This window comes from Cavia porcellus, unplaced genomic scaffold, assembly GCF_034190915.1.
Source record: "Cavia porcellus strain 051 isolate PalLab524CR breed Dunkin Hartley unplaced genomic scaffold, mCavPor4.1 scaffold_14, whole genome shotgun sequence".
In the NCBI taxonomy this organism is placed as follows: domain Eukaryota; kingdom Metazoa; phylum Chordata; class Mammalia; order Rodentia; family Caviidae; genus Cavia; species Cavia porcellus.
This window is the reverse complement of record NW_026947497.1, coordinates 37,186,522-37,213,863: the sequence shown is the minus strand read 5'-3', so window position 1 is coordinate 37,213,863 and position 27,342 is coordinate 37,186,522. Positions and strand designations below refer to the sequence as shown.

At 42.8% G+C, this 27,342-nt stretch overlaps 1 protein-coding gene across 10 annotated transcripts in view; it reads right to left on the bottom strand.

The window, feature by feature from the left end:
• Positions 1-27,342, bottom strand: part of Znf827 (zinc finger protein 827) — a 159,533-nt gene that overhangs the window by 51,001 nt on the left and 81,190 nt on the right. For all 10 annotated transcript variants that reach the window (XR_010051479.1, XM_013160263.3, XM_013160262.3 and 7 more), the window contains exons 6-8: positions 22,910-23,149; positions 20,593-20,650; positions 5,859-5,977 (exon numbers count right to left, since the gene is read on the bottom strand). Coding sequence is in view for 9 of the 10 variants with exons in the window: in XM_013160263.3 (XP_013015717.1) it covers positions 5,859-5,977; positions 20,593-20,650; positions 22,910-23,149 (417 nt within the window). In the remaining variant the exon portion in view is untranslated. The remainder of the gene's footprint in view (positions 1-5,858; positions 5,978-20,592; positions 20,651-22,909; positions 23,150-27,342) is intronic.

The following is a 27,342-nucleotide window of genomic DNA, read 5'->3' as shown; positions in this document are numbered from 1 at the left end:
GCTCAGCCTCTGACTGGGTACACAGCACAAGACAGCGAGAGGATGCACCATGTACTTCTGGGTTTGAATGCTTACGTTGCCACTTAGCAAGTCTATGACTTGAAACAAACTTATTAAAACTTCAGAACCTCCACTTAGTCATCTGTAAACTGCAGATAATTCCCATGTCTCAGTGAGTTATTTCCAGAATTAGATGACATGTGCTCTGTGCCTGATAACCTAGTAGACCCTTGATAACCGTTCATTTCCTTCTCTGTACAGCACAAAACTGTTTCATTGAAAGAGTTTAAAGATGTCCACTGACATCCAGTGTTCTATTGTTTCTGACTTAGCCAAACTTTAAAGAAGAATTTGTTCTTTTGAATTAGGACTGAAGGAAACACTTTCCTGTAATCTGGCACAGCTTTGTATCTCGATGTCTGTCTATTTGTCTTTCTCAGTATGAGGTAGGGACTCTTAATATATAAAAATGTAACAGACATACCTTAGGACATACACTTTAAGCTAAGTGTCTTACAGAGGCCTCAGTTCTGGCCAGTAGTATGGCAGCTGAGGGTTACTTGCAGGTGGTGCTACAGTGCAAGGTGTCATTTATTTAGATTTCAGAAAAGTCTGTGTGTCAGTCACCTCTCTCTTACTGTGAGTAAACACCTGAGATAAACCACTCCATAAGGAAGAAGTTTATTCCGGTTCAGTTTCAGAGATACCAGTCAATGATCAATTGGCTCTGTTGCTTTTGAGCCTTTAGTGAAGCAGAGCATCATGGCAGGGAACATGCAGTAGAGTGAACCTGGTCACTCTATGGCGACCAAGGAAGAGTTAGAGGGTGTGGCAGGGGCCAGGATTGTGTTAATCCCAATGATGCATGCCCAAATGATCAAACTTCCTTCCAGGAAGCCCCATCTTCTCAAGGGGTCCCACCACCTTACTAATAGCACCATCAACAGGGGACCAAGTCTTTAACACATGGTTCTTGCGGGGGGGGGGGGACATCTAAGATCCAAACCGTAACAGAAAAGGACATAGTTTTACTTGAATTAGATTGATGGGCAGAGAAGAGAAGAGAAAAGAGACCAAGAATTGGCCTGGAGACAAGGCCAACACATTCCTAAGTCACTCTTTTGATTTAACATCAAATCCTGATTGGCATACCAAGTACTAAAAGGGACTAAAATTTCCCCCTCCCTATCCAAAGAATCTTATTTTTAGAGGAGCACTAGTGTTCTTGGTTTTTTCTTCTTATTACTGGCATATTATAAATAACAACAATTTTTCTGTTGTCCAAGGCAAGTTAGCAAAGGATGAGGTTAGAGATTTACAAATATAATTGCTGATATGTTTTGTACTATTTAACTTCAGCCTTCATCTGAAATAAACAGCAGCACTGGTGACTCCAAACACTACATCAGAATCCCGGGAGACCCACATTTCCCTTCACACTCATTCTGGTTATGTTTCTGCTTTTTGACTTAATATATATCAAACACGCTGTGACTTCAAAATTGCAGTAACACAGAACTGTAGCTTCGCATTGCTTCAAAGCACTGCCGAGGCACACTGTTATGTAGTTCCCTTAATAGCCCTTGCTTACTCAGAGTTGATGGAAAAATAAAACCAGTTGCAGGTATAAAGGTAATGAGTCTACTCTTTTTTTTTGAAACAGGGTCTCACTATCTAGTCCAGGCTGGCCTTGAACTTGTGATCCTTTTGCCTTAGTAACTCAATCACGTGTGGGGTTACACACATGTGCTACTAAGCCTAGTGGGACTGAATCTACTCCTAATGCAGAGTCTCTCTTTGTGTCCCCCACAACACTTAACTTCAGACTTTCTTCTACTCAGGCAAACCTTGGACTAATGAGACCATTACAAATTAAACAAAGTACACTGACTTCTCCGTGTTCTGTAATTTCTACCTTACACACAATAGGAAAGATCTCTTATTTCTTTTGTAAAATTACCACCAACCAAGTGCAATAGGCAATCCATTATGGATGGCTTTAAGGGAATGTGTCCCCACACTGATGACCCTAGCCGAAGGTGAGAGTGGTTTTCACCTTGTCACTTCTTACTGTCACCTCTAGGACATTCACAGCAAGTGACAATGTTAGGTGTTAGTTCTGAGCATTCTTTGATTCTCAGGCAAGTCCGTCTAGAAATACTGGCAACAACCGAGGCCAGGACACCACGAAGCTTTGTGTTTATTCCATTTCTTTCTGCTGGTGGCAGCTGTGAGTTTTAGATACCATCTGCTGAAGGCAAATGCCTAGTTAACTGTGCTATTCTTGATTTCTTTACAGTCCGCAGTTCCACCAACCTCACCTCTCTATCCTACTCTCTCTTTGTGTCCTTCCTTCTCCATCAGGCCCGAAACACAGTCCTAACACACTGATATTACCTGCAGTCCTCTTGGCCCAGAGCTCTTTTGCCTGAAATGACACTCACCCACCACCTCCCTTGCTCTGTGGGCCTACTTGGAAGGCGTTTGGAAGAGAATTTCATCTCACTGATACAAAATAGAGCTGTTAGTCTTCTGCTGCTGTGACAAAATACCTGAGGAAACGAACTATAAAGGAAAAGGTTTATGTTGGCTCACAGTTTCATGGTTACCTGACCCTGCTGCTTTCTGGGCCTGTGGTAGGATAGTCCTCACTGTGGGAGCTTTTGACAGAGGAGGCTACTCATCTCATGGCAGCTGGAAATGAATGACAGAGGAAGGGGATGGACCAAGCCCCCAGCAAGGGCAGCCTCCAATGCCTTCCTGTTTCCGCCTAGGCTCCACCTCCTAAGTTTCTTGACTTCCCAATAACACCAAAATAGGGACAAAGCCTGCCACACACAACCTTCGGAGCCCAAAGGCAAATCCAAACTATAGCCGTATCTGCCAGTCCACTAAGATCTACTGCTGAAATTACGCTGTGTGCCTGTAATATTTGCAGGGATTTCTTAAGACTACCACTAGGCATGTTAAACCTCATTAATTATGGTATCTAACAATTGGGAATCTAAGATAATTCTCTGAGCTGACATTTATCTTTGCATTTTCTGTGGAAAGAGTTTGCTAAGCAAATGAAGAGTAGAAATAATATTTTCATGGTAGAGTTTAAACTGTCTAGGGGTAGATTTCTAAGGTCTCTGAGGCTTTCATTTTCATACTAACAACAAATTATTTTCTACCCAGCCACTGAAGCCAGCTGTCTTCTGCCCCCTCACTGAGAAGGCTCCAGTCTCCCAACCAGTGAACTCACCCTGTCTGCTGTTGAGCCTCATCCTCTTTTCTTTCTACCCCAGGCCTCACTTAATGCTCCCCTGGGCCTGGAAGACTCCTGTGTGGATCCCATTTTTGTTCCCCTACCCTCTAATGATCCAGCCACCTGCTGCCCAATGGTTTTTCAAAATTTTCTATAAGCAACCATGACTCTTTAACCTAGAAATTTAAGATCCTCAATTATAGCTTCAATCTCCTTGTTCCCAGCGCTGGATTTAGCACTGTGCTAGAATAAATGTAGGTCTCCAATAACTATCAGAAACATTTGGGGCCAGACATATTTTGGGATTTGTAGTTTTTTCTGATTTCAGAGGCATAATTTGTTGCACAAAACATGTTTTATGTAATACACAAACACTAATACTTCATCAAGCACATTGATATTTTTGCAACAAAATCTATGAATTTCTCTCTTCTTGTAATATATAAATAGTCTTCCATTAAGTTATTCAAAATGTTTTGGTTGGTAATTTGTTTTGAATTTCAAAGTTGTGATTCAGGGATTATGTAGTTGCAGCCACTAGAGAACGGCCATTTGTCACTGTCCAGACTTGAAAGAAATACAATCTTCATTAATTCAGATTAGCTTTCTCCACAGTGAGTCCAAATTACTGAGGCTTCCTTTATCAGGCTGTCTTGAAATTATGAGAATTTGATGATAGGTTAACCGTATCATTCAGAATTTTTCCAATGTGAATTCTATTTCTAAAGCATTTTTGCCTTGCTTATAAAACAATGTGCACCTTTCTTAGTTGTTCATTTTGGAAAAATGTAAGTATCTAGTAATCCTTTTGGTCTCCCTTTGCCTAAAGGAAGTGCTCTGTTGGAAGTACATGACATTGACTACCCTTAGGCAGAGTGTATTTGTACTTTCAAAAATGCTAGTTACGCTGATCATCCCCGCCCCGCCCCAGTGTCCAAGAGTTAACTTTTAGGTGTAAGTTTATCTCATTTGTAATATAAGTTTATCAAGCAAGCAAATCACAGAAAACTTCTTTATGCACAGTTAAACATAGACTAGTATCACTCTTCTAAACTCAATCAATAAACCCTTCTTTAAACACAGCCAAGCCAAACATTACACCGGTGATGCACAGTTTGTATATACATCATGAGGTGCTGGCCCCATGGGTCACAGCACTCTGACAGGCAATTCCTAGGCAGTTATTTTGACATTAGAAAGTCACAATCCATCAACTTAACAGCAGGGCAATAATTTTGGGACCAGGGAGATGGCTATTCAAAATGACGCTGTGGGAAGCAAACAGTAGTTCCAAGAGGCCCTCTTTGAGCATGAAGACTTAACTAAGCAGAATTTCTTTCCACCTCTGGAACCAACTATTATGTAATGTGTTCTGTGTAAGCATGTTATTTCTAGGGGTGAACAGAAAAGCCCTAAGTGCAAAGCTACAGAAAACAGACTCTGCCTGAACATATGGAGATAAGAGACAGATCTGCCATCGCAGAACTAAAGAAGGACAGAGGGCCACCTTTCTCCCACTGCCCATTACAAACCGCTTCCAAAGACCTGTGACAGCTGAAGTCAACATTTCATACCGTGTGGCTTGACTCCATAGCATAAATTAATCATCCCTCTAGGACGCTATGACACAGGCCTCCTTAAAGATGTGGAGATGCCTGAACTTCCTTCTTGCAGGGTAACAGGACCGACAACGCTACTGTTACTGCAAGTCATTCCCGGACACAGGAAAACTCCGTTCCCACTCTGCTCTCCTGTATACATGAAGGAGAATGGTCGCCACTGAGCCCTTCTGAGATTCAGTCAACAGTAGGGAAGGCAAGATCTGACCGGAAGTTCCTTGCTTGGAGCTGGTGGTGGGATGGCGGTGGGGGTGGGGAGGAAGTACGGACCACAGTGAGTGGTCCTCCAAAGCTTTCATTCCATCCTAACACTGAGGACACACACAGCTGCCCTGAGTGAGGGCCATGCTATTGGTAAGAGGGCAGCACGCACATCTTTTCTTTTACTTTGGAAAGGAGAAATGAAAAAGGAGGACTGGATTGGAAATTATATCTTGATGGCCGAGATGGTAGGAGCACCAGATCGATGTATGTTGAAAAATCGTGGCTAAGAAGAGAGTTGAAATCCAGGTAGCAAGATTTTCTTGACGAGCTGTGTTGCTTCTATGAAACCAATGTGGTCTTTGTGATGATGACCCATATGCCACCAGGGTCAGAACCTGCGTGAACGCGGACTAGCAGTCTCGTCACTGTCCCCTGCTACCTTGCTGGCTGCCTGCCTGAAATACTGACAGTATTTAAGGCAAGTTATTTTCAGGTGATACTTGGTTATTTTAAAGGAAAAAATTCCCTACATGTATAAAATATTAGCAAGTAAGGGACAGCCAGCTCTTAAAGCAATAAGCCCTTAAATCCAAGATGAAGTGGTTATCAACATCTACATTTTATTTTAATCAATTTTTGTGACCATTTAAAGGACATTTCTCCTTTGCTAAAAACTTCACTGAAATAACCACAATGTACAAGCAAGAATCTGAAGACTCGCACACTCCAGAGAAACAATTCTTAAGCAACCAATCGTAAGAGACAAGTCAACGCCGTGTCCATACCTGGAGTGGACATTCTCCCGTGGAGCACTGGTTCACTGGGCAGCAGATCTTTTGAGTTGGAGTTGAATGAGTTGGAGGTGAATGGTGATTGTCTGAATGTGTCTTCTGAAAAGAAAGGGCTGGGGATGGGGGGAGAAGGAGTGAGTTTTAGTAAAGCGAAGTTAATTTAAGACACCCAGAACATGTGGCCCAAATCAACACATCATATCGGATCATGGACTGTATCAGTGATGTGTAGGAATGAAAGATTATGGTCAAAACAAAGAGTGGGTATGTTATATCAGGAAAGTGCCATCTGTACATGACGCCGATTGGTTTTATATGTAGGGTATAGAGAAAAAATGTCGCCTCTGGAACACCATCAGTTCTGCTGAGGCGCACAGCTGAGCAGACGGCTTTCTGGGTGTACTGTGCCCGGGTCAGAACCAGAAAGGGCTTATCTGTAGGTTTTCCCAGAGTAAAGGTGGAAATGCCCTAGCTCACCTACAACCTGTCACCGGACCCCTTGGGGACCAGCAGCACACATCACATCAGAAGCACGGCTGGCTGGAGCCAGGGGTTGTCACACTGAAGGAAGCAACTTTCTGGTCCTCACTGGAAACTACAGCTGCAACCTGAAAGTGGGCTGGTTCTGAAGGAGTTTAAAGCCAGAGCAGGGCTGCAGGGAAGGACCTGGGGCTGCCTTTGTGTACATAAAAGGCAGGGCCTGATTTGAGGCACCCTACGCTCTCCTAGCGACCCAGCTAGAACCGGAAACAGGGCCACAGACTTTCCATTAGTGTTCCCCTCATACCACAGCCACAACAAACACAAAGGTTTGGCTGTTTTTAATTAGAGGGCTCCAAACTAGTCATAAGATCTGCCTTCCTTGCTTCTAAAGTAAACTTTAAGTCTCGCAGTCACGCGTGAGAATGCTGCAGTTTGCATCAAGTCCAGCCTGGAAAATGGAACGCCCTATTTATACCCAAGAAAATTCAAGCCAGGAAACTAGGGTACCCGAAGTGGAAGAGTAAGTGGGGAAGAGAAGAATAAGAGCAGTTTCAAAGCCACCACCATGCTACCACTGGAGGGCCAGGGGAGTCCATAGAGCCCAGGCACTGCGGTCACTTGGAGAAAGCTGAGTGAGAAAGCTTGGAGAAAGTCAAGGTGAGTTTGCCTATGGTGACAGGAACTGAAGCCACAGTTACTGCAGGAGGTGGAAGAGCAGGGGCAAAATATTCAGGGTCTTCCTTGAGCCCCTGGCTCAACCTCCCCTGGCTGAACCTATGCAGAAGCCGGGGACTCTAGGACCAGTGAGTGTCGCCTTTCTGAACATGTTCCACAGCTTTGGTTACTACTGCTAAATACTACAAAGGGGAGATTAAGATGGGAAGTGGGAGGCCTTCTTTCTTTTTTAAGGAAAGCACATACGGATAGATAACAGAGTTTTTACGTGATTGTTAGACTACTTTGCCGAGCATTCTTTTTATTTGTATCTTTAACTCAAAACCATTCTTAAATAAGTTTAAAAAGTGAAAGGGCTCTAGGCTGTGAGGCAGTGAGGCGCTGGGAGGCAGAAGGGTGGGAGAAGATTTGTAGTCTGACAGCAAACACCTCAAAAACTAGAAGAGGAAGAAAGCACAGCCTGATAACTGTGTGCATGCACTGGGGAGACGGCAGCTCTGTGTTCACTCATCACCTGGCCACTGTATGCCCTCGCACAAATCACTTAACTATGAGCCTTTCTTCATCTATAAAATGTGATTATAATGATACCCACATTTCACAAAGGAGCGGTAAAAATTAAGTAGGAGTGTCCAGGAAAACTGTGACTCTGGCTGTAGAAACCATCTTGAGACTGGAGAGCTCGTGGAACTGTTTGAAGCGTACAGACTTCCCTTTGGGGCCACCAAGAGTTCCGTGAGGGGTCATCTAAGCATACCTAGAACAAGGCCACCACAAAGGAACATACACCCTGCCCTCGAGCTTACAGTCACTGTCCTTTAGTTTTAGATAACTATTTAGCAAGTGCCTACAAGATTCCTGGCACTGGGACATAACCCATGAGCGAGGCTTCTGTCACCCCACTGAGCACGTGACTGGAAGAGAGTTGTATGGGGCCAAGGCTGAGCAGGGCTGGGACATGATGCCACTACGGAAGCAGCCAAGGGCTTTCCTGCAGAGCTCCAATGGAGCTGAGAGCAGAGTAGGGTGCTGGGAATGTGGCCCAGCAGCTCCCCAGAGTACAGCCAATCTCAGAGCTAGAAGAAGGCCCACTGCGGACGGAGATGAGGCCTGAGCCCTCTGCAGCACCCACAGTTTTGTCCCAGGAGTAGAAGAAGCACTGCAGCCTCATAAGTGAGGGGTGATGGACTAGAACCTCAGGGGCTTTGCTGAAACATATAAATTGAAGAATTTGAAAGGGAGGGCAGGGAAAGACAGTGGGTTCATTCACAACCAACACTGTGGTGTCTAGATAAAGCACACTGGGGCTGCCACACCATGGATGAGGCACAGCCTCCTAGGCTTTGCTGATTAGTGGCAACAATACACTTTACATCTTCACGCTCTGCAGATTTCCACTGCTGTGAGGAGTGAGGCTCTCTTATTACTGGGCTGCTCCAAAGAAACAGAGTAGAAAGGCACACATTCACTGAGCAAAGCAACTTTCCAAATAATTTTCTACTCTGAATGCCAACTTTACCGTGCATAGAAAAGAGGAGCAAAGAATTTGAAGGGAATCACACTGAATACTACAAATGCACAAAAGGGAGAGGCCATATTTTATGCAGGCCAAGAATCAATGGAGAAACTTCCAGAAACCAAGACAGTATAAGATCTTATCTATAAAGAGAAAATACTAGGTTAATCTAGGTCTCAGGTCAAATGTCCCATTGCAATGCTTTGCATTTGTGTCAGGAGAAGGAGGATGCAATGGTTTGACAGTTTGAAATCAAAAGGATCTGAATGAAACTGAGTTCCTTACTGGCCACTTAGTTAAGGAAACTGTCAAGTCAGTAACATCTCTTGTCTCAGTTTCACCACTGGAAAATAATTCTAAAAACACCAGCTTTATCGTGGTACTGTAAGGGCTCAGTGAGACACTGCATGTTAAATTTCTTGTTACATACCTAGCGTACACTAAAAGACAACAGTAATGTTATGTGTCTGGTGCTATTTTAAAGAGCACTGTGTGGGTTGACTACAGTTAACCTTCATGAGAAGCCTAGGAGAGCAGCTATTTTCCAGATGGAGAGACTGAGGCACAATGAAGCCAGGTAGCTTCCCAAGCCCAAGCACCACACTAGGACTTGAAGCAGGCAGGCTGGCCTCACTGTCTGCATGCTAACCTGTGCTACACTGCCTTTTTTGTCTGTCTCTTAACACCTAGGAGATTCCAGACAATACACACCCACAAATCCTTCTTGAAACAGATAAGAGCAAAACTGAAGATGAGGAAGGAGGGATGAAGTAGGTGGGGTGCAACCATTTCTGTACCCATGATCCTAGGTAGCAGAAGGAAATCCTTTTCAATTGACAAACAGAGCAAATGAAAATTATTTCTGTTCCTACTTTTGTCTAAAGACAAAGATCCTCCAGTTTTCTAGAACTCCTGCAACCCATGGGTCTGATCAATTTGCAAATAGTCTCTGTTGCTTGCACTCACTGCTTCTGAGGCTGTGCTTGTCTGTTAAGCCTAACCGCAAAAGGAAGAGTGATGGGCTCCTTGGGTGCTCGTGAAAGCTCCATGCAGCATCCACAGGAGGCTCGGGGTGGCACCTACACCACACAGTTATCTTTCTCTTGTGCAAATCAGCACCTTGTTTGCAGGGAACTAAAAAGGAGAAAAGATAAATGTGGAGGGTGCTTTGTACAGCGCTCCCACAACGCTGGCCAGCTTGAACTCCATGGCCACGTGCTAGCGGGTAGAAGGCTTACACTTAAAACTCTGGGCTGAGCAAAGCAGTTTCCAGAGTGCTGAGCTAATTTCCCCAAGTTTCTTTTCTTCTCTTGTGCCTCACAGGGAGTGGCCAGGGCAGAAGCAGAGACTCTGCAGCTGACGCCCAGCTTTGCAATAGACAAAGCACTGTGGTGAGTGTGATGAGGACAGCACTGAGAGTTGTTTGGTGACCATCACTATGTGGATGGGGTGGTTGTAGGGTCACCCAATGCAGTGGGTGTAGTTGGGGATATGTCTTCTGAGGGAGGAAAATCATAAGTGCAATGAACCTGACTTCATCTTTGTATGACTTTTCAAAGGGTCACTTGTTTGTCACTAATTACTCTAGAAAAGCAGCCAGTTTGTGCAGATCATACAGCTCTTGCTCTCTGATTCTCCAATCACCCAACTTTTGTCATTTTATGACGAAAAAGATCTATCAAAAGTTGAACTAAGGAAGTGAAAAAAAGAAGGAAAAAAAAAAAGAAAGGGAGGAAGAGAGAGGGAACAGGCAATGTGTTTATTTATGGTTAATATAGTTGTTAAAAAAGCGGTAGGAGTAGAAATTACTCCCCATTGAAACTGGGGGTCATCATGTCTTTTCATTTAACAAAATCAGCATCCACTACAACATACGGCATCCCCCTCAGACTTGGACTATCACAGGCTACCTGGGCGACTCCCCTAACTCACCTACATGTATGATAAACTCAGGATCAAAATCTGAGAGTTATTGGCAAAGACTTTGAACGGCTGAAATTCTCTCTTACTTTTTCTATGTTTTATTATTTAGAAAAGACATCTTAGAAAACTGTTACATGAGTTTATTTGTTTAAAAGTGAAACAGACATTGAAAGTATATGGCTATGTCTTTTTTTCTTTCCCTGTAGAAAATCTACAGGTTATGAAAGACAGGAGCAGCGTTGCCACCGAACCCGGACTATTTCAGGCCTTGGATAGTACTGGCCTGTCTGCTGGGTCAACAACACAGAGCTGTAGAAGGATTTACAATAAATAATAAAACACCCCATTAAAGATTATCGCTCTAAATAGTGATACATTTTGCTAAGTACCAATTGTGGCACAAATATTTACACCTTTAACATTTGAGGCCCAAAGGAGAGCTCTGATTCCCATGGAGCTGAAAGCTCATCTTAAACCACGACCTCATGGGAAAGTGAAGTGTTCCAGGAATTCACATTCTGATGACAACAAGGAAACAAAGCAAGAAGAAAAAGGGAAAACAGGTGGACTCCTCCAGGAGAAAAAGCTCAAGAAATAACTATGTTAATTAATGATACAATAGATTTAAAAGTGCAACATAAAAGGAACAACTTGGGAAAGGCCAAGAGAACAAGAAGACAAAAACAGAGGGGGAAAAAAGATTGCACTGTAGTGAGTCTTTTCACTCAGAACTCACAAGGACTTAGGTAGGTCAGGGGGAAAAACTCATTAAATGCACAAGGTAAATCATTCTGTAGTGATGTCCTATCTCCCAGCTGTACACAGACAACATTTCTTCAGTGAATGGGTCGGGGAGTAGCTTTTCAAGTAAAAGTGCTTGATCATCTGCTTGGCTATGTGTCCTATGCTATAAAAGGGATTTCAGTTTTTTTCCTCCCAAAGGATTGGGTGAAATGTGCCCAAAAGAATTCGAGTTAATCATTTGTTTGTTTTATTGTGAGGATGCTCAAGAACAAATTATCTGATTAGATATGTCTGAGCAGCTGTATCTTCCAAAGGGCCAAAGGTCCTAGCCTGAGGTAGGAAAGCTCTGTGGGACACATGTTTGTTTCCTCTAGAGGACTTCAGCTGCTGGGCCACCTCACCAGGTGGCTTTGATCCCTCCTCTGAGGAGGGTCTTCCTCCTTTGGTTATTCTTAAAGAACTGAAATCCCAACATTTGCTTAAAACCATTGAGCTGGTATTTTAAAAACTCAGTTCTGAATGACTGACACCTTGAGACCCACACCTCAAGGCTCACACACTGCACTGATATTTTGAAATGAACAGGAATTCAGAATTGAGAAAACAATCCTCCATTTTTTCAGAAGCCACAAGAAGGTGGAGCAAAGTTATTACAAGAACAAATCTTACACAAGCTCAAAGATTTCCTGACTATGTGACTATGGATATAACTGAATTAAAATGGGAATAGGTAGCTCCCATATGGATCGCCATGTCTATGTAATGAAACTAGAAGAAACAAGAACTGGAAATGTCTTTGAATAAAAATTAAGAACTTGCTAACAACAATCACGTTCTTTTCCAAAGAACAAAACTTTTTATTTTTAAAAAAACTTCCTTAAACATAGCAAGTAAAAAAAAGATGAGAATATTTGAAGACAGATAATAAGAGAAAATGATTTGATTAGCTGTAACACTCTTCTTCACATTTGTTCTAGGAATTTAAAGGCAGAAGAACTTTTTTGGGATATTTAATAGCTGGCATGAAAATATGCTCTCAATTCCAAAACAAAAGGACTATCGCACTTTGTTTTTAGTTTCCATTTTAAAAATGGTCAAAATACCATTACAAGTTGAGTCCTTTATCAAAAATGTTTGAGACTAGAAATATATTTTGGAATATCTGCCTACAGAGAATAAGGTATCTTGGGGAAAGAACCAAGTCCGTCCATGACATTCACGTGTTTCATGCATAGCTTTATAGGCTGGATGATGACTGTATTTGTGTTTGACTGCACCTTGTCACATAAGGCCAGACTGGAACTTTCCTGTGGCACCATAGCAGTGCCGTAAAAGTTTCAAATTTTGGAGCATTTCAGATTTCAGGTTTTTGGATTAGAGATATTCAACTGGCATTTTATTTTCAATTTAATTTTCATGAGCAAAGCGATTTTCTTCATTTTTAGCAGTGTTGTAGTTTTTTAAGATGCTACTTTCCTTGATTAATTTATTAGCTAGTAATTTCAAATAGATGCTTAACATTTCTGCTTATCCATTTATGTTTTGCAGCATATTTATAAATTACAGTATTTGAAGTTCAAAGGGTAACCTAAAATGTAAAGGAAATTACAATGGTATTCATGAAGGAGATCCTTCCCTTCCCCCTACCATGGAAATGAGGAGCCCTCTTCCTGCGTGATTTCATTTATTTATTTACTGTAATGAAAAGAATCCCGAGTGGCAGGTCTAGGGATGTGGGGGAGGAGAAGTGTGCCCAAGGTTAAAAATGACTGCTAGTCTCTGCCCTGAAGACAGCTCTGACCATCCAAGACAGAAAATTCCTTATTCAAACTTAAAAGGAACGGAGGCCTCCTATGACCCCAGTGGGCTGGAGCTGGAACCATGTCAGCAATCACGTTGGGCTCACACATTTTCAAAGACACAGGGACTGTAGTGAGTAAAGCTGGAATTAATCTCTAGACTTTGGCAAGCGACAGCTGGGACATTTATCTAAACACTGAGGCTGGCCCTGAAGATTCGGTGGGTTTCTAAACAGGGCCTGTGAGCAGAAGCAGCGAAGGTCACACCATCAGTCAGGCACCAGGTGTCCTCTTTCCTGTTTGGAGGTGATGAGGTACCAAAGGTGTGTTTCCTTCTCTGCCTGTGATACTGATGTGGGTTAGTACCTATCAAACAGAAGCTTCTCCATAGGTAAAAACTAGTGGTGTTAGTTTTGCAAGGCATGAAATGGTATCATGGAAAATAGAGATATATAAATCAAACACTCTGGGAGTCAATGTATCTGAGATGTGATATAAATACAGTACAGAGACTACTGACGGGAGTCTAGCTAAGCAGTAAAACGTTTACCTGGCATGCATAAGGCCTAGGTTAAGTCCCCAACAATGTAATAAACAGATAAGTAAACAAGCAAGCAAATAAATAAATGGGAGGGCGTAGTGAAGCGAGACAGTGCTAATTGTTCAACTGAGGTGGTGCAGACGTGGTGATCTGTTACTCTGTTCTTTCTACTCTGTTTTAAAATTTATCATAATAAAAAAATCAATAGCAACTACCAAACCAAAAAAAAAAAAATCCAGCCAAAATAAACCACTAAATGGAATAATAAACAACAGTAAAAGAAATAATGCAAAACAAATACAAGCTTTGCCCAAAATAAAATATTAACATGGCTAAAAATCCATTAAAAAGTTTGAACTTTCATGTGTTTTTAAACTCCCTGATTGGTACTTTTTTTTCCTTAATTGATGAAGCACAGAGTTGGTCAGATGTTTGAAATAATCTCTGTTTCTGTCTCTCATTAGCTCCTGGGAAACTGTAGACTGGATCTTTTTGGAAGTCAGTTTGAGGATTCACAGCAAAACAATGTAAATGCTTTTTTGAATCCTTTTATCCCATCACTGTTTATAACGTAGCAGCTGGGGGGGAGGGGAACTTTGACATCCAATAACAGGGACTCATTAAATATAAGTTATGACATCATGCACACGTTGACTACTACGCCAACACTAGGACAATACTGAATGATGTTGACTGGCACAGAAAAATGCTCTTATTATATTGCCAGGAGAAACAAGAAAGATTATAAAACTATATATAGTAGGGTCCAGTTTTTATTTAAAAATACAGATATGGAAATAGAAATCTAGCAAGGATCCATTCTACCTCCTTAGCAGCAGCTCTCTTGGACAGTAGGATTATAAGGGAGAGCTTCCTACTCTGGAAGTCATTTATCTTGAAAATCAAAAAAAAAAAAAGAAGTCTCACTGTTTAGCATCCTCTACTGTTAAGGACACTCGGCCTTTTATAGAGTGAGCTAGGGGTCAGGGGACAGTTCAGGCAGAAGCAACAGTATCTAAAATGGGCCCCTCAGAATCAGTCCACCTCAGAATCAGAAGTGCAGAAGCTGTGGGAGGAAGAGACTGTATAAAATACGGTAGAGGAAACACCACATGTTAGGAGAAATTATATATCGGCAATGCTTTGTATTTTCTGCTGAGGAAAACACAATGCCTTCTCTTTACGGTTGTCTTAGAGGAGGCCAATGGGCACAACCTAACACCGGGCACGCAGGAAACCAGTTCCGGTCGCTGGGCTTCAGCATTCATCCACTGGGGAGCCAGGAAACTTCTCAGGACAGGGAGCACAATGCCAGGCCTTGTGAGGGCTGCTGCAGCGGAGAGGCCAGACGGTGGGAGCCGGAGCCAACCACAGACCAAGGAAGTGAACCCTGCAAGTCCAGATCCTCGAAATGTCAGCTGCAGAGGGCCCTGGAGCTCCCGAAGGAGTCCGGTTTCCCCCAGAACAAGGACAGTGGGCTTTCTGCGTAGGTGGGAACAGATGCGCTCAGTCCTCCCTGCAAGGATGCAGGCCTCTTTGTTGTGTGAAAGCTACAGGTCACAGCACAAACACGTGAGTGCCCTCCCAGCCTGCCATGCCATGCAAGAGAGCAGCTTCCTCCCTACACTGCGGCCAACCCTGGCATCTGCCCTTTTCAGGTGACAAGTGCAGAGGCACCCCGGGGGGAAGATCCTAGATAAGAAGAGGTCAGAAGTCAGCTCCTAAGCCACAGAAACCTTTCAGTTCTGTTACCTCTGCCTAGCCTTATGCTGCATAGTCAAAAGCAGCAGCCAGAACACATGCTGTGTCTCCTTACAGAGAGGAACAAATTTACGCTTCATTCCTACCATGAGTTACACAAACAAGACAGAAGACTATGGCTGGCCTATAATCCCAGCCCTCCAGAAGGCCAGTGCAAGAGGGTAGCAAATTTGAGCCCAGTCTGGGCAACTTAGCAAGACCCTGTCACAAAACAAAACAACAGCTGGGGATTCAGCTCAGTGCAAAGGCTCTGGGTTCAGTACCCAATATCTCAAAACAAAAAGACTATGTATTACAAACAAGTAGAAAGAAAGGTGGGAGAGCTCCATGGGAAATGAAGCCGAGAGCCCTCGTCAGATCCTAAGAAGGAAATCTAAATTTGCTCCTTCAGAGTAACGCCACACCAAAGAGTTCAGAGTTCTAGGAACCTGTTATTTCTACCTAATGATCCACGGTTGTTATTACAAGTGGGAGGACATGGCTGAGGCTGATACCTTCGCCTATGGAAGTAGGAAAACAAGGCTCAGTGGGAAAGGCTGTATTTCCCATGATGCTACTCAAGGCAGCAGTCCGGGCAGCTGCAGACAGCGGTGCAAACAAAGGCATAACTTGCATGGATTAACACCGCAGACGTCAAAGATGTAAATATTTCTTGCGACAGTGTCCCAGCAAATGGCAGCGTATTGAGAATGGGCATCTTTATACCACTTGCAGGGATGCCTGTGGCCCCAAACCTGGACAAAAAGGGGGAAATAACTGAGTACCCTAACTGAAGGGGCTCCATGAAATCAGAGGTAATTTCCATTCTTTAGAACCAGAACTCAGTGCATTTCATCTTAACATCACAAAATATAAAGGATAAAGAGAATATATGGAGAGTGCCTCGACAATTACCAATTTCACTTGCTCCATCTCTTGTGTCTTTTAATTGCTTTTAAGTCAGTGTTCTCCAAAAGTAAGCTCTTACTTTTTAAGGTAATAGAGTGTTATTTTCTTGTGCTTGCCAAAGAAATGAAAAGGGGAAATTGCATGCATTGTGGCTGCACATCATGCCTTTACAAATTTGTGCAATTTCTATTACCAAATCATAAATATTTAAGGGCATGCATCCAAGCCATCACACAGGAAAATGCTATATTGGACACTTTCAAGTGAATATGTTTTTTAGCAAACACTGTTTGTGCCATTATCTAAATCAGAGAAAAATAGCCCACATTTCGGATTCTGAAAATTGGGTAAATTAAATGTTGGTTCGCACAGCATGAGGGGAGTCTGTCTTCCCCTGATTTTTCCACTTCTGCTTTTTTGTCGAGTAATGGAGAGAGGGACAATTCACGCAAACACCCTTTGCTTTTGGAAAAAAGTGAGCCAGGTGTGTAAAGTTTTTCTTATAGTCCTGCAATCTTATACTCCCACAGACACTGAATTATTAATGGGGAAAAGAGAGAACAAATAACCTAGAGAGGGTTGTTGGCAGCCATTGTTCGAAATTCACGGTGTTACACAACACTGAGCATGTCCAATTCACCTGCCAGGAGCTATCTGATTCTTACTCTAGAGTTCCATTTGCCTACTTCGATCTTATCCAGCATCTGGCTGGGTGATGGTCCATGTCAAAGGATGTAGATCTTCTTTTTATGCCATTAAACTTTGGGATCTGGTTATAATATCATGCCTCATGTATTTCCATCTACTAAATGATCATAATAGCTGGTTATCTGCTCCCTGCAGAATCCAGGGTTGTGCTGGGAAAGGAAATGGAAAAATTAGGGTTTTATTAGTCTCATAAGTGTTCCATCCTTCTGTCCTCCTGGGCCTGCCTGGGACTCTCCCCTCATCTCATCTGTCAGACAGAATGACATTAGGAACACTCAGTCCACATGCTATGTCAAAGGAGACCCACAGCCTTCTTTACTCTTGGTTTGAGTTTTCTGGACTCCGAGGTTAAACAGGCAAAGGACTGCTGTTTTAGTATTTACAGTGAAGTTTCAGCTAAGGAACCGATTCGATGGAGGCAGCTTTCAGAGGGCACAAACAAGGGCAGAGGGACAAGGTCAAGGCACTAGTGAGCAGGACCACATGATCCAATCATTCTGGCTGCTAAGTAAATTGATTTTTCTGCCTGACTACATGGCGCTCTTTGGTGAATTGTTTTTCTCCTTTACTTTTGGGGAGATGATCCTAGTTAGGCAGCTGACTCTAAATTTTTCGATTACAAAATAAAGCATTCTCAAACTAGTTCTTAAAATGATGTCTGGGATCTATTTCAAAATAATCTGTCCTTCATAATTAAGCTATCTTAAATGTACCTAGCAGCTTGTGAACATGGAAAATTCTGAACTTGACTCCAATCATGAGCCATTGTTCTCAATAGTCAACTTCTTCTAGGATGTCAAACATAGGAAATATGATAACCGAACAAACAACTCACTAAGTACTTAAAAATGTGCATCTCTGGAAGCTTGATGCAAATCTTTCGGAAATGTACCAGGAGTCATGCTGTAAAATATAATCTATATATTGAACTTGTGCATACAAGGTAAATTTCTTCTAAAATCAGAATCAGAAAAGGAGAAAGAGACACACACTGGCAGACAGAAAGTGTGTACATCTTTTCTTGTTTCTGGTATCAGTTAAGTTAAAGCATCCTCTTGGCATAAAGCAGATTGATTCTATGCCATTAGAAGGACTGAGGTGAGAGGGAAAAAGTCTGTTTCTGGATAAGCTAATTCAGCGGGTTGCACACTTAAAGGTAAAATAAAAACACACATGGAGTTTTATAGAATTATAAACCCTGATTTCTGCTGGAGATTCTTGGAAGCAACTCTTCCTTTGCTTTGGACAAAAGATTTGATTTGGATTTTAGAATCTCCTTGCTGGAGGAAAACAAGGATTGCTTCATTTGTGCAGAAGAGTTTAAAAAAATTCCTCTTCTATCGTATAATTACACTTGAGCACCAGCCAAGGCAATTTAGGTTTGAGGTACATTTCAGTTGTCTGGGGACTAGTTCTAACCTTCTCTTACCTCTTCTCAGAACACCTGAAAAACATAAAATAACAGGGTCTCACAGCACACCTTTCTACTAATACTTGGTAAGTATTACCAAGTAATCTTCATGAGCTAGCAGAAGCCTCCACAAGACAAGCTGCTGGGGTCTTGCCTGGGTTTTGTCAGTGCATGATACACCCACCCCACGGGGCTGAGTTTTGGGTGCCACACATGAGGGCTCCTACTCATTGGAGCCCCCATTAGGAGGACACACCTCCCCTGCTGGGTGCCCAGAAACTATTGAAGATGTGGGGGTGCAAAGAATTGGCTGGCCCCCTTTGCCTCAAGGCAGTACTGACCATGGTGCACTGGTAGCTCTGGAGCTCCCTGGGTGACTGAGCTGAGGTTGGGCTTCAGCTGAAATCACAGCCTCTGTTGCCTTCCAACTTGACCTTGAGCTCTTCCTCAGAAAAACACCTCATGAGAATCTTGGGCTCTAATTCTAGGTAGTCTGGTCTGTGACTTTAAGAATCCTCAGGAAGCAAATCAACATGATTGTGTGTTATGCATACTGTGGTGAATGCCATCAGTGCTTGGACCCAGGGATGCAAGCAGATGTGTGACAAGGTTAGGACCACATAGAGGAAAACTGGAAAAGATTGCATGGAGAAGTAGGAAGGCTGGAGTCTACAGGAGCTCATATCTCCCATGTGGCACTCAACAGACAAAGTATCCTTTCATTCTCAGAGACTCATTTCCCAGTTCAATCCACAGAGCATCTTCAAGAGACATTTTCTATCTGTGTCTTGACATAAGAATACAGTGTCAACCTATGCTTGACAACAAGGTTCCTTTCCCTAATACTATGATCAATAGCTGGTATGAGACAAGCTGGCTTTGTGTTGATTTCTCTGCTCGATACACAGTAGTCCTAAATTCCAATTAGCAGAACTAAAAAAAACACATCAGGTTAAGTCAAAGTGGGTCTTGTCCACACGCCTGATAGTGCTCTGAGTTCAACTGATAGCACACAAAAAAGAAAAGCATCATTAATCCTTTCTTTCAATAATTAACAATACAACAAGGATCAAGTACTCCCACTGGGAAGACTCTGCCTTTGTTGGCTCGGGCAAGCAAAGTGCCTTCATTTACAGATGCCTCCGTATCTCATGGCTCCCTCTTCCTAGTCCTTCATCTTATGCACCCATCATCCTCTGGTTTGTCCCCTAAAGCTCCTGCCCTCGGCTTATAAGGGCTGCATCTCCTGTGAGCTTCTTTTCTGCAGTAGTAAGGTCTGTGCTTGTTGGATTACCTAGAACAGTTCCCTTTCGGGCGGACTTCGAGGCTCTGCTTAGCAGTCAGGCTAGCTTCTCTTCCTAATGGGCAACCCATGCTGGCTGACCTGTTCCAACTTCCTTGCCCACAGTGTGAATGAGACCAAGACCAATTTTCTTCTCTCTCTCTCTCTCTCTGTCCCTCTCTCTGTCTCTCTCTCTCTGTCTCTCTGTCTCTCTCTCTCTTTCTTCTCTCTGTCTCTCTCTCTCTTTCTCTCCTTTTGTCTCTCTTTAGTGGAGTCTTGCTATGTTGTCCAGCCTGGCCCCAAACTCCTGAGCTTAGCATCTCAAGCAGTTGGGGCTACAAGTGTGTATCACTGTGCTCTCCTCTTGCAATTTTTAAAAGGCATGATCTTTCTCTTGTTTTAAAAATTATCTGCCCTCCAAACAATCTGTCCGAATAATAATGTTGGGGTATCCTTGGTGATAAATGATCAGCTCACAGGTGAAGAGCCAGCTGGGAGCAGAACTGCAACAAGAACTTTGTTTTACCAATAGGTTTTGGGAGCTATAGACCCAGGCTGCAATCTCAGCTGTGCCTCCCATTTAATTAGAGAAAGGGAGAAAGAGAGAGAGAGTTGGGAAGGAAGGAGAAAAGGAAGGGGAAGGAGGGAGGGAGGAAGAAAAGGAAGGGAGAAAAGGAAAAGAAAGGGAAGAAAAGAAAAAAATCCTGCAAAGATGATTACAGTAACATCTTCACAAAATTTCTGTGAAAAATTAAAAAAAAAGTAGCATATGGAAAATTCTCCAGCAAGTGACACCTAGTAGATGCTTAATCAATATGAATCATTTTCCTGCTTGTTAGTCTCTGCACTGATTCCACCAACTGAGAAATTCTTGTGAAACATGGTGGGAAGGTGTGACTCCGTGGAGCACAGTGGCAGGAAGTGGTTTGGGGAATGTGAGTGCTGTAAGATTGAAGGTCCACACAGCTCTGAGGGGGCCCTGCTCAAAGCAGCCTACCTGGTGGTCGTCCTGATGGTGTTTTCTTTCGTGTGATTGTGCTCTTTGCTCACTTTCTCTGTAAGAAGAAAGCATGAAACATATACCTCTTAGGTGGTGATCATTCAAATTCCAACTTTTAAGATTAAGCTGAAACACCCCCAACATCTCTCTCGTTCGTGGCTTTCTTTTACTTTATTTTTCAACCCTCCCAGTCCTCCCTATCTTTTTGAGAAAGATGCCTCAAAAGCAAATAGAACATATTCATGAAAATGTTTCATTGGAAGCCAATCAAAAGGAAGTAGTTAATAAATTTCAGGTGTGTTGTCTGATTGTCATCAAGCCTCCAAAAGTGTACACACACATAGACACATAACACATACACACAAATGAGTGCACAGAGACAGTTATTTCTATTCTATCTTTTCCCAGCTGAAAATTTCTGCTGTCCTGATTCAGCAGGAAAACTGCAGCTGTTGCAACTGTCCTGCCCCTGGCTTTGATAACGACCTTTACTTATTCTGCATTGTTAGGCTCCTTTGTGAGAGGGGCCATAAAAACAGCCAGAAGACCTCTTGGAGCTGCCGTCATCAACTGCTTATTCTGATAAATGTCACCAGGGACAAAAAACACACCATTAGACAAGAAGAGGTAAACCCTCCCTTAGTGTGGCCTGATGTCTGTGTCTCCCAGCTGTCAGAAATGATTTAATTAGCTTTCAAGAACACAGAACTTGATCTCTGGCCTTCCCAATCCAGCTCAGAGGTGAGGTCTCTACCCAGACCATCATAGCTCTCAATGCCTTCTTTCAAGTATTAGAGAAAACCTGGGCAACTGAACAAGAGTTTCATATTTCAATGGCAGGCAAAACAAATTCCTAATCTTGTGGATTTTGGAAAAAATGTAAACAAAGTTCTATAACATCTGTCCCACGCTTTGCAATACCCATAGCATGCCTGTTTCCATGGACGGTTTCTTTTAGTTCCCTCAACAATGACAAACAAGATGAATTTGGATTGCCAGCCAGGATTCTCACAGAGCAGGAAGTGGGGGTTAAATGACTGGTCTGTGGTCACCAGGCTGTGACAGCACCAGGGTGAGAATTCTCAAGATGCCAAGTTCGTAGCTGATACGAAACTGTGCCTATGTACTGTTATAGACAGGAACTTTTGAAAAGAACCTCTCAAATATCACTTTTCTTGTTAATTTCAGCAAAGTGGTCATTATCCAAGTGGTATTGTTTTAGCCTTTAAAAAGTGGAATCTCATGATTTTGGAAGTTGTAAAGACTTATGTGTACTATATAGTTTATTAAATTGATGATTTCTATGACTGCAGAGACCTGTGCAAATACAGTCTTTGTTTGAGAATGTGGGGCCACCATGTGCATGTGACACTTGCACAGCTAGGGGTGCCATCAGGCCCATGAGAAGATGAACTATGAGACTTTAGTTCCTTTTACTCTTTTAGTATTTCTCTTGGGGTAGGGGGAGGTGATTAATATGGCATTTAATGGGTGTTTTGATGTCCATAATGAAATGGAATTAAATATTAGGAACAAACTCTATTGATGAGGAAGCTTCAGTGCAGAGGCCAATGCTATCAAAAAGTGAACATTATACATGTACATATCATCAATCTCAAGCATGCTCACAGAGTAACAGCATATTAAATTTGTCAGGGACAAATGGCATGGGACTTGGAGGAGTTGATGAAAGTGACAAGTTTGGGTTTAGGATCCTCAACTATTTCATCAAGATACTCCACTGGGCTGGTAATCATTCCATTTTTGAAATCCAAGTATTTTAAGTAGAAATTAGTTTACTGCAAATGTTCTCTGGCGCAGTAGCTGGAAACAGTCCTCAGGCTTTGATTTTTTGCTTTTTCTTTCTTTGTTTTGGTAAGAAACAAAACCTCATTAAGATCCCACTAATTTGGAATCCATGGTGATTTCATCACTCCTGGAGTAAGCTGAAGTCCATCTTTTGTACATCAGAACGAAAAGGCTGTTAATCAGATCAAGTGCCTCAACACAATCAGAAGTGAGGTGTTGATCCCAGTCGACAGGGATCATTTGCACAAAATTGCAGTGTTCCAATTTCAGATGATTCTTTACTATTTATTAAAGCGAGTCTGCACAGATTTTACTTGGCAGCACTGTATTAGCTGCTAGTTGGGTGACAGTGTGCCTGTAAAAGTAACAATACTGATTTCTGTCTAGAAAATTCTATCATGTGGGATGGCTTTTAAAAAAAAATTACACACAAAAAAATTCTAGTTAGAGGGGCCTTCCTCCCAATGATCCCCAATTACTGGCATCTTTCTGTGGTTAAACATACCCGACAGTTGAAAGAGAAGCTCAGAAGCCATCTTCACAGAGATGTCCTGACTGAAGAGGTTTCTCTCTGGGGGGACTCTGCCCTCCGGCATCTTCTGTAAGGGTTCGGTTTTCTCGCGCCCCATTAAAGTGCTGTACCCAATGTTCCGGTTGGGTGACATAGAGACATGCGAGTCCTGAATGTCAACTTCCATGGGCTCCTCCTTAATCTTCACCATCTGTGTCTCCTTGTAGCTCTCGGCTATAAGCAGGTGAAGGAAGAGAAAGAGAAACACCACCATTGTGTTGCTTAGCGGCCAGCCAAACTCAGTTGCTAAACACAAAGAGAAGCAAGAGCCATGAGTTTGGCTCAACCCATTTGGCTTCCTGGAAAGGTAGGAGAGAAACTCTGATATGTCACCCCAGAGAAACTAAGTAGCATGCCCAAGACATACAAGTGACGGCTAAGCCAGACCTGGGTCTCCAGGCCTAAAACTCTGGTCTGGCCATCCCGAGATGAGATGTCCTCTCCTCTCTACCATGCTCCATGTACAAACACTCTCCATGGTCATTGTAGGCTCTTGTTTTGTAACTCACTCAATTTCAGCAGATCAAACACGAGCAAGCACAGTAATGTTACGATTTCTTCTATTTTTAAGTTTCAGATCGATTTTTTCACTCTTTCTTCGAAGGTACCTAAATTATTAAAGGATAAGGGGGGTCAATTTAAGGAGAGATTTTTTACCTTGATGGAAACTACTAATCCTTTAAGACCACCTAGGAAGTTAATTGCAGCCCAAGGATTAACACCTAGAAAAACAGCAATTTCATGGGCTGTCATTTAGGGACTGCTCTTCCTTTAGGTGTGGCAGCTGGATGCTCCTCTGTAATCTGAAACACATTTGGTATGCAAGTGGAAGTGCCCATGTCTACATGTCCCTTAGAGCTAATGACAGGATATCTTTGAAGAGAGGTGGGGCCAGCAGCCCAGGTGCTAATTTGGGCCACTGTAAAATAAGGCTGCACTTTCTAAGCCTGCCCTTTGAAATCAAGATGTTTATTAGTAACTGACTGTGTAGACAACATCCTGGAAAACGAAAAACAAAGGAGACTGCTAGATGGCAGACAGAGGCTAACAGAGTAAGGAGGCGAATAGTGGCCCTCAGGTAGGTATGTCTACATCCTGACACAAAGAACCTGCAAATGTGACCTTATTTGGAAAAAAAAGAGTCTTGAAGATTTAAGGTAGGGATCTCAAGATGCCCTGAATCTAATGACAAGTATTCTTTCTTAGGGACAGAAGAAGATAAGACCTAGGTACCATGGAAAAGGCCAGGTAAAAAAAGAAAAACAATAGTCACAAAACAACAAACCAAAGAACGCTGGACCCACCAGTAGCTGTAAGAAGAAAGATTCTCCATTAGAGAATCTTCCCGGCGCAGTCCACCGAACACACTCTGGCCAGATTTCTGGCCCCCAGAACCATGAGAGACTAAGTCAGCTGCCAACTCTGATAACTGTGTACAGCAGAGTTAAGAAACTAAAACAATGAGATGATAGGCAGAACAACAAGAAAGGGTACAGAGCAGGTGTTGATCTATGGGAAGCTGGGAGGTATCAAACAGGAAACCTCACTGATGTAACCCAGCTGGAAGGAGGAGCAATGCTTTCCTTACAAAATGCAACATGTCAAACACATACGGTTTACAGCAATAAAAGAGAGAGAAGATCATTTTAAATTAAGTGATTACAATTAATATGGTGCTATCAATAAGATCTTATGGACGGAGAGTGCTAATTGTTTTCTTCCTGACATACTGTATATGCTTCTCAGGAAAAACTACCTGTTTTTAGGCAGCGACTAAATTGCAGTCGGCTGTGATATTTACTTAAAATCTGTTCCTCACATCCCCGACTCCTGCCAAGCCAAGCTACTTTTTTCCTCTGTATGTCTATGAAGTAGCTCATGAAAATCAAGTTCATGGATTCAGTTAATCATAAGAGGAAGAAGAAGGAAGAAGAGCAACAGGATCAGGAGGAAGAAGAGGAAGAAAAGGAGATAGATAAGAATAAAAAGCTTCTCAAGGTATATGCTTAAAGTCTTCACCCCCACCGGCAGCAGATGTGGTCCTGTTTGAGTACTGAATTCCAGCTCAGGGCTGCCCCTACCTCTCCCCACCACAGGGAGCCATCCTGACCCGGGCTGGATCACCCACCCACTTGCAGGAGCGATCCTCACACATCTGTCTCTTGGTGCTCCCCCAAAGTACTTAGTAGCTGGAAAATCAACAGTGGGGTCAGTGTCACAGGTACATAATGATGCTTCTGAACCTTGCAATGGTGGTTCTGAAGCCTGAGGACAAACACAAAGGAACACTAGGACAAATACAAAGGGATTCACTGAGTTTAAAAAAAAAAAGTCTTAACAACATAAAGAGCAAAGCTAGAAAAAAGCTCCAATATTTCTCTTCTCTCTCCACCTCCACTTCCAGTTTTGACCCTAGATTAACAACCACCTGGCTCTCTGCACCACTGACTTTAACGAAATTAATTTTTAAAATCTACTTGGGATCATTTCAAGGATGATTTGCATGGGAAGTGCTTTCTGCCCTTTCTTATGACAACTCTTGACCTTTCGAAAATGCACAAAACACTGATCACTGATAAAACCCTTTAGCATCCTTAATCTCCCTGATGGATTCCAGACTCACAGAGAAGGGTTTTCAAACTGACATCTCAATGGGCAAGTGAGACATAATACAATCAATATTTTTATAGTATTTTCTCTTTCAAGCAGTAATGCCAAGTGTTTTCTTGCCTCTCTTTTTAAAGTAGGGTTTCCCACCCTTGAAACTCTCAACATTTAGGACACAGTGGCTTTGCAGGGGGGAGGAGCCATGCATTCTAGCACATCTGGAAACATGTGGAATCTCTACCCAATAAACACCAGTAGTGCTATCCTCTAGTTTTTAACAACCCAAAATGACTCTAGAGATGGTCAGACTTTCCTGGGGAGAGGCAGAATCACCCTGTTCGAAAACCACTGCTTTGAGGTTTTTGCATTGGCAAAAAACAAAGAAAAAGCTCCTGTTATGTTTTAGCCTAGACTCACCTGGATGTCTATTAATCACCATCTCAGCCAGTTCCCTAGACAGGTTGGCCTGAGATCAGGAGTCAGGCTGACCGGGACACAGATGTCTGCTGTGTACCCCACTTGGTCCCCCAGCCAGCCCCCTCATTTTGCCTGGGGCCTTCTCACATAACAATAGTTAAATTACTCACTGCCAATCGCTCTCAGCTTGGACTCTTTCTCAGGGACAGTTTGAATCTAGATGAATGATGAGGAAAGTATAAGCTTGCCCCTGTAGGGGGCAGGAGTCCAGTCCTAGGAAACAAAGAGGTGAAAGGGGTGTAGTCTGTCCTCTCTTTTTTGCTGCCTTCTTTCCAATACACCAGCTGCCCTTCAGACCTGCGAAAAGCTAGAACATGATCAACTCTTCACTCACTGCCCTGTTGGACCATGGATTTGCCCATCAGGTCTTCAAAGATCTTCAACTGTCAGTGGTCTTTGTTTCTGCCTTCCACTGGGACAATTAACTCTTCCAGGGCCCCTAGGAATCTACGGGTCGGTTGATTTGCATCTTCCTTAGTGCTGAGAACCTGTCCATCTCTAGTGACCCCAGGAGGCGCGTTTAAGACAAACTCATGCCAGGCCTCTTGTGGGGATCTGATCTAGGTACAGGCCTTAGGAAACACACATTTATTTGGTCAAACAGGCCAAGTTTAGCATCGTGGCAACTCTCACTGGGTCAACAGAACAGCTTGCGGACCCATTTTTCCCCTCCTAAGCAGACCACCACACTCCTCATGACACTTCCTGGGCAGTATCCTTCAAGTCATGCTCTTTAATCTTGGGTAAACGGAGGGCTCCATCTCTATAACAGTGCAGCTCTCTCTAAAGAAATCTTCAAAATCCCTTCTTGCCCCAGTCTTCAAAAAACCTCTCACTTTTATACTCTAAATCTGTCCAAGAGAGTTTTATTGCAGTGAAACATATGTAACATAAACTTTACCATTTTATTCATTTTTACAGTATACTTCATGATCATTAAGTCGAGCCACATGATTGGGTAACCACTGCCATCATCCATCTCCAAAACTATTTCTTCTTTCCCAACGGAAACTCGGTATCCATTAAACAATAAATCCTGCTCCCTCTCAGCTCAGAATTTCTCTTTGCTATACTATTCTACTCTGTCTCCATGCCCAGAGTAATCATCGGGTCCTTTAAAAAAATTCTTCATGCTGTAACTTTAATGGTGAAGTCAAATCATCTATCTAACACACAATTCAGCAAAGAGCGTCAGGTTATATTGTAGAGAAACAGAACTGGGGCAATGGACAAGCACAGAATATGTCATCTCAGGTGCTGGGTTTGGAAGCCTGAATGATCAT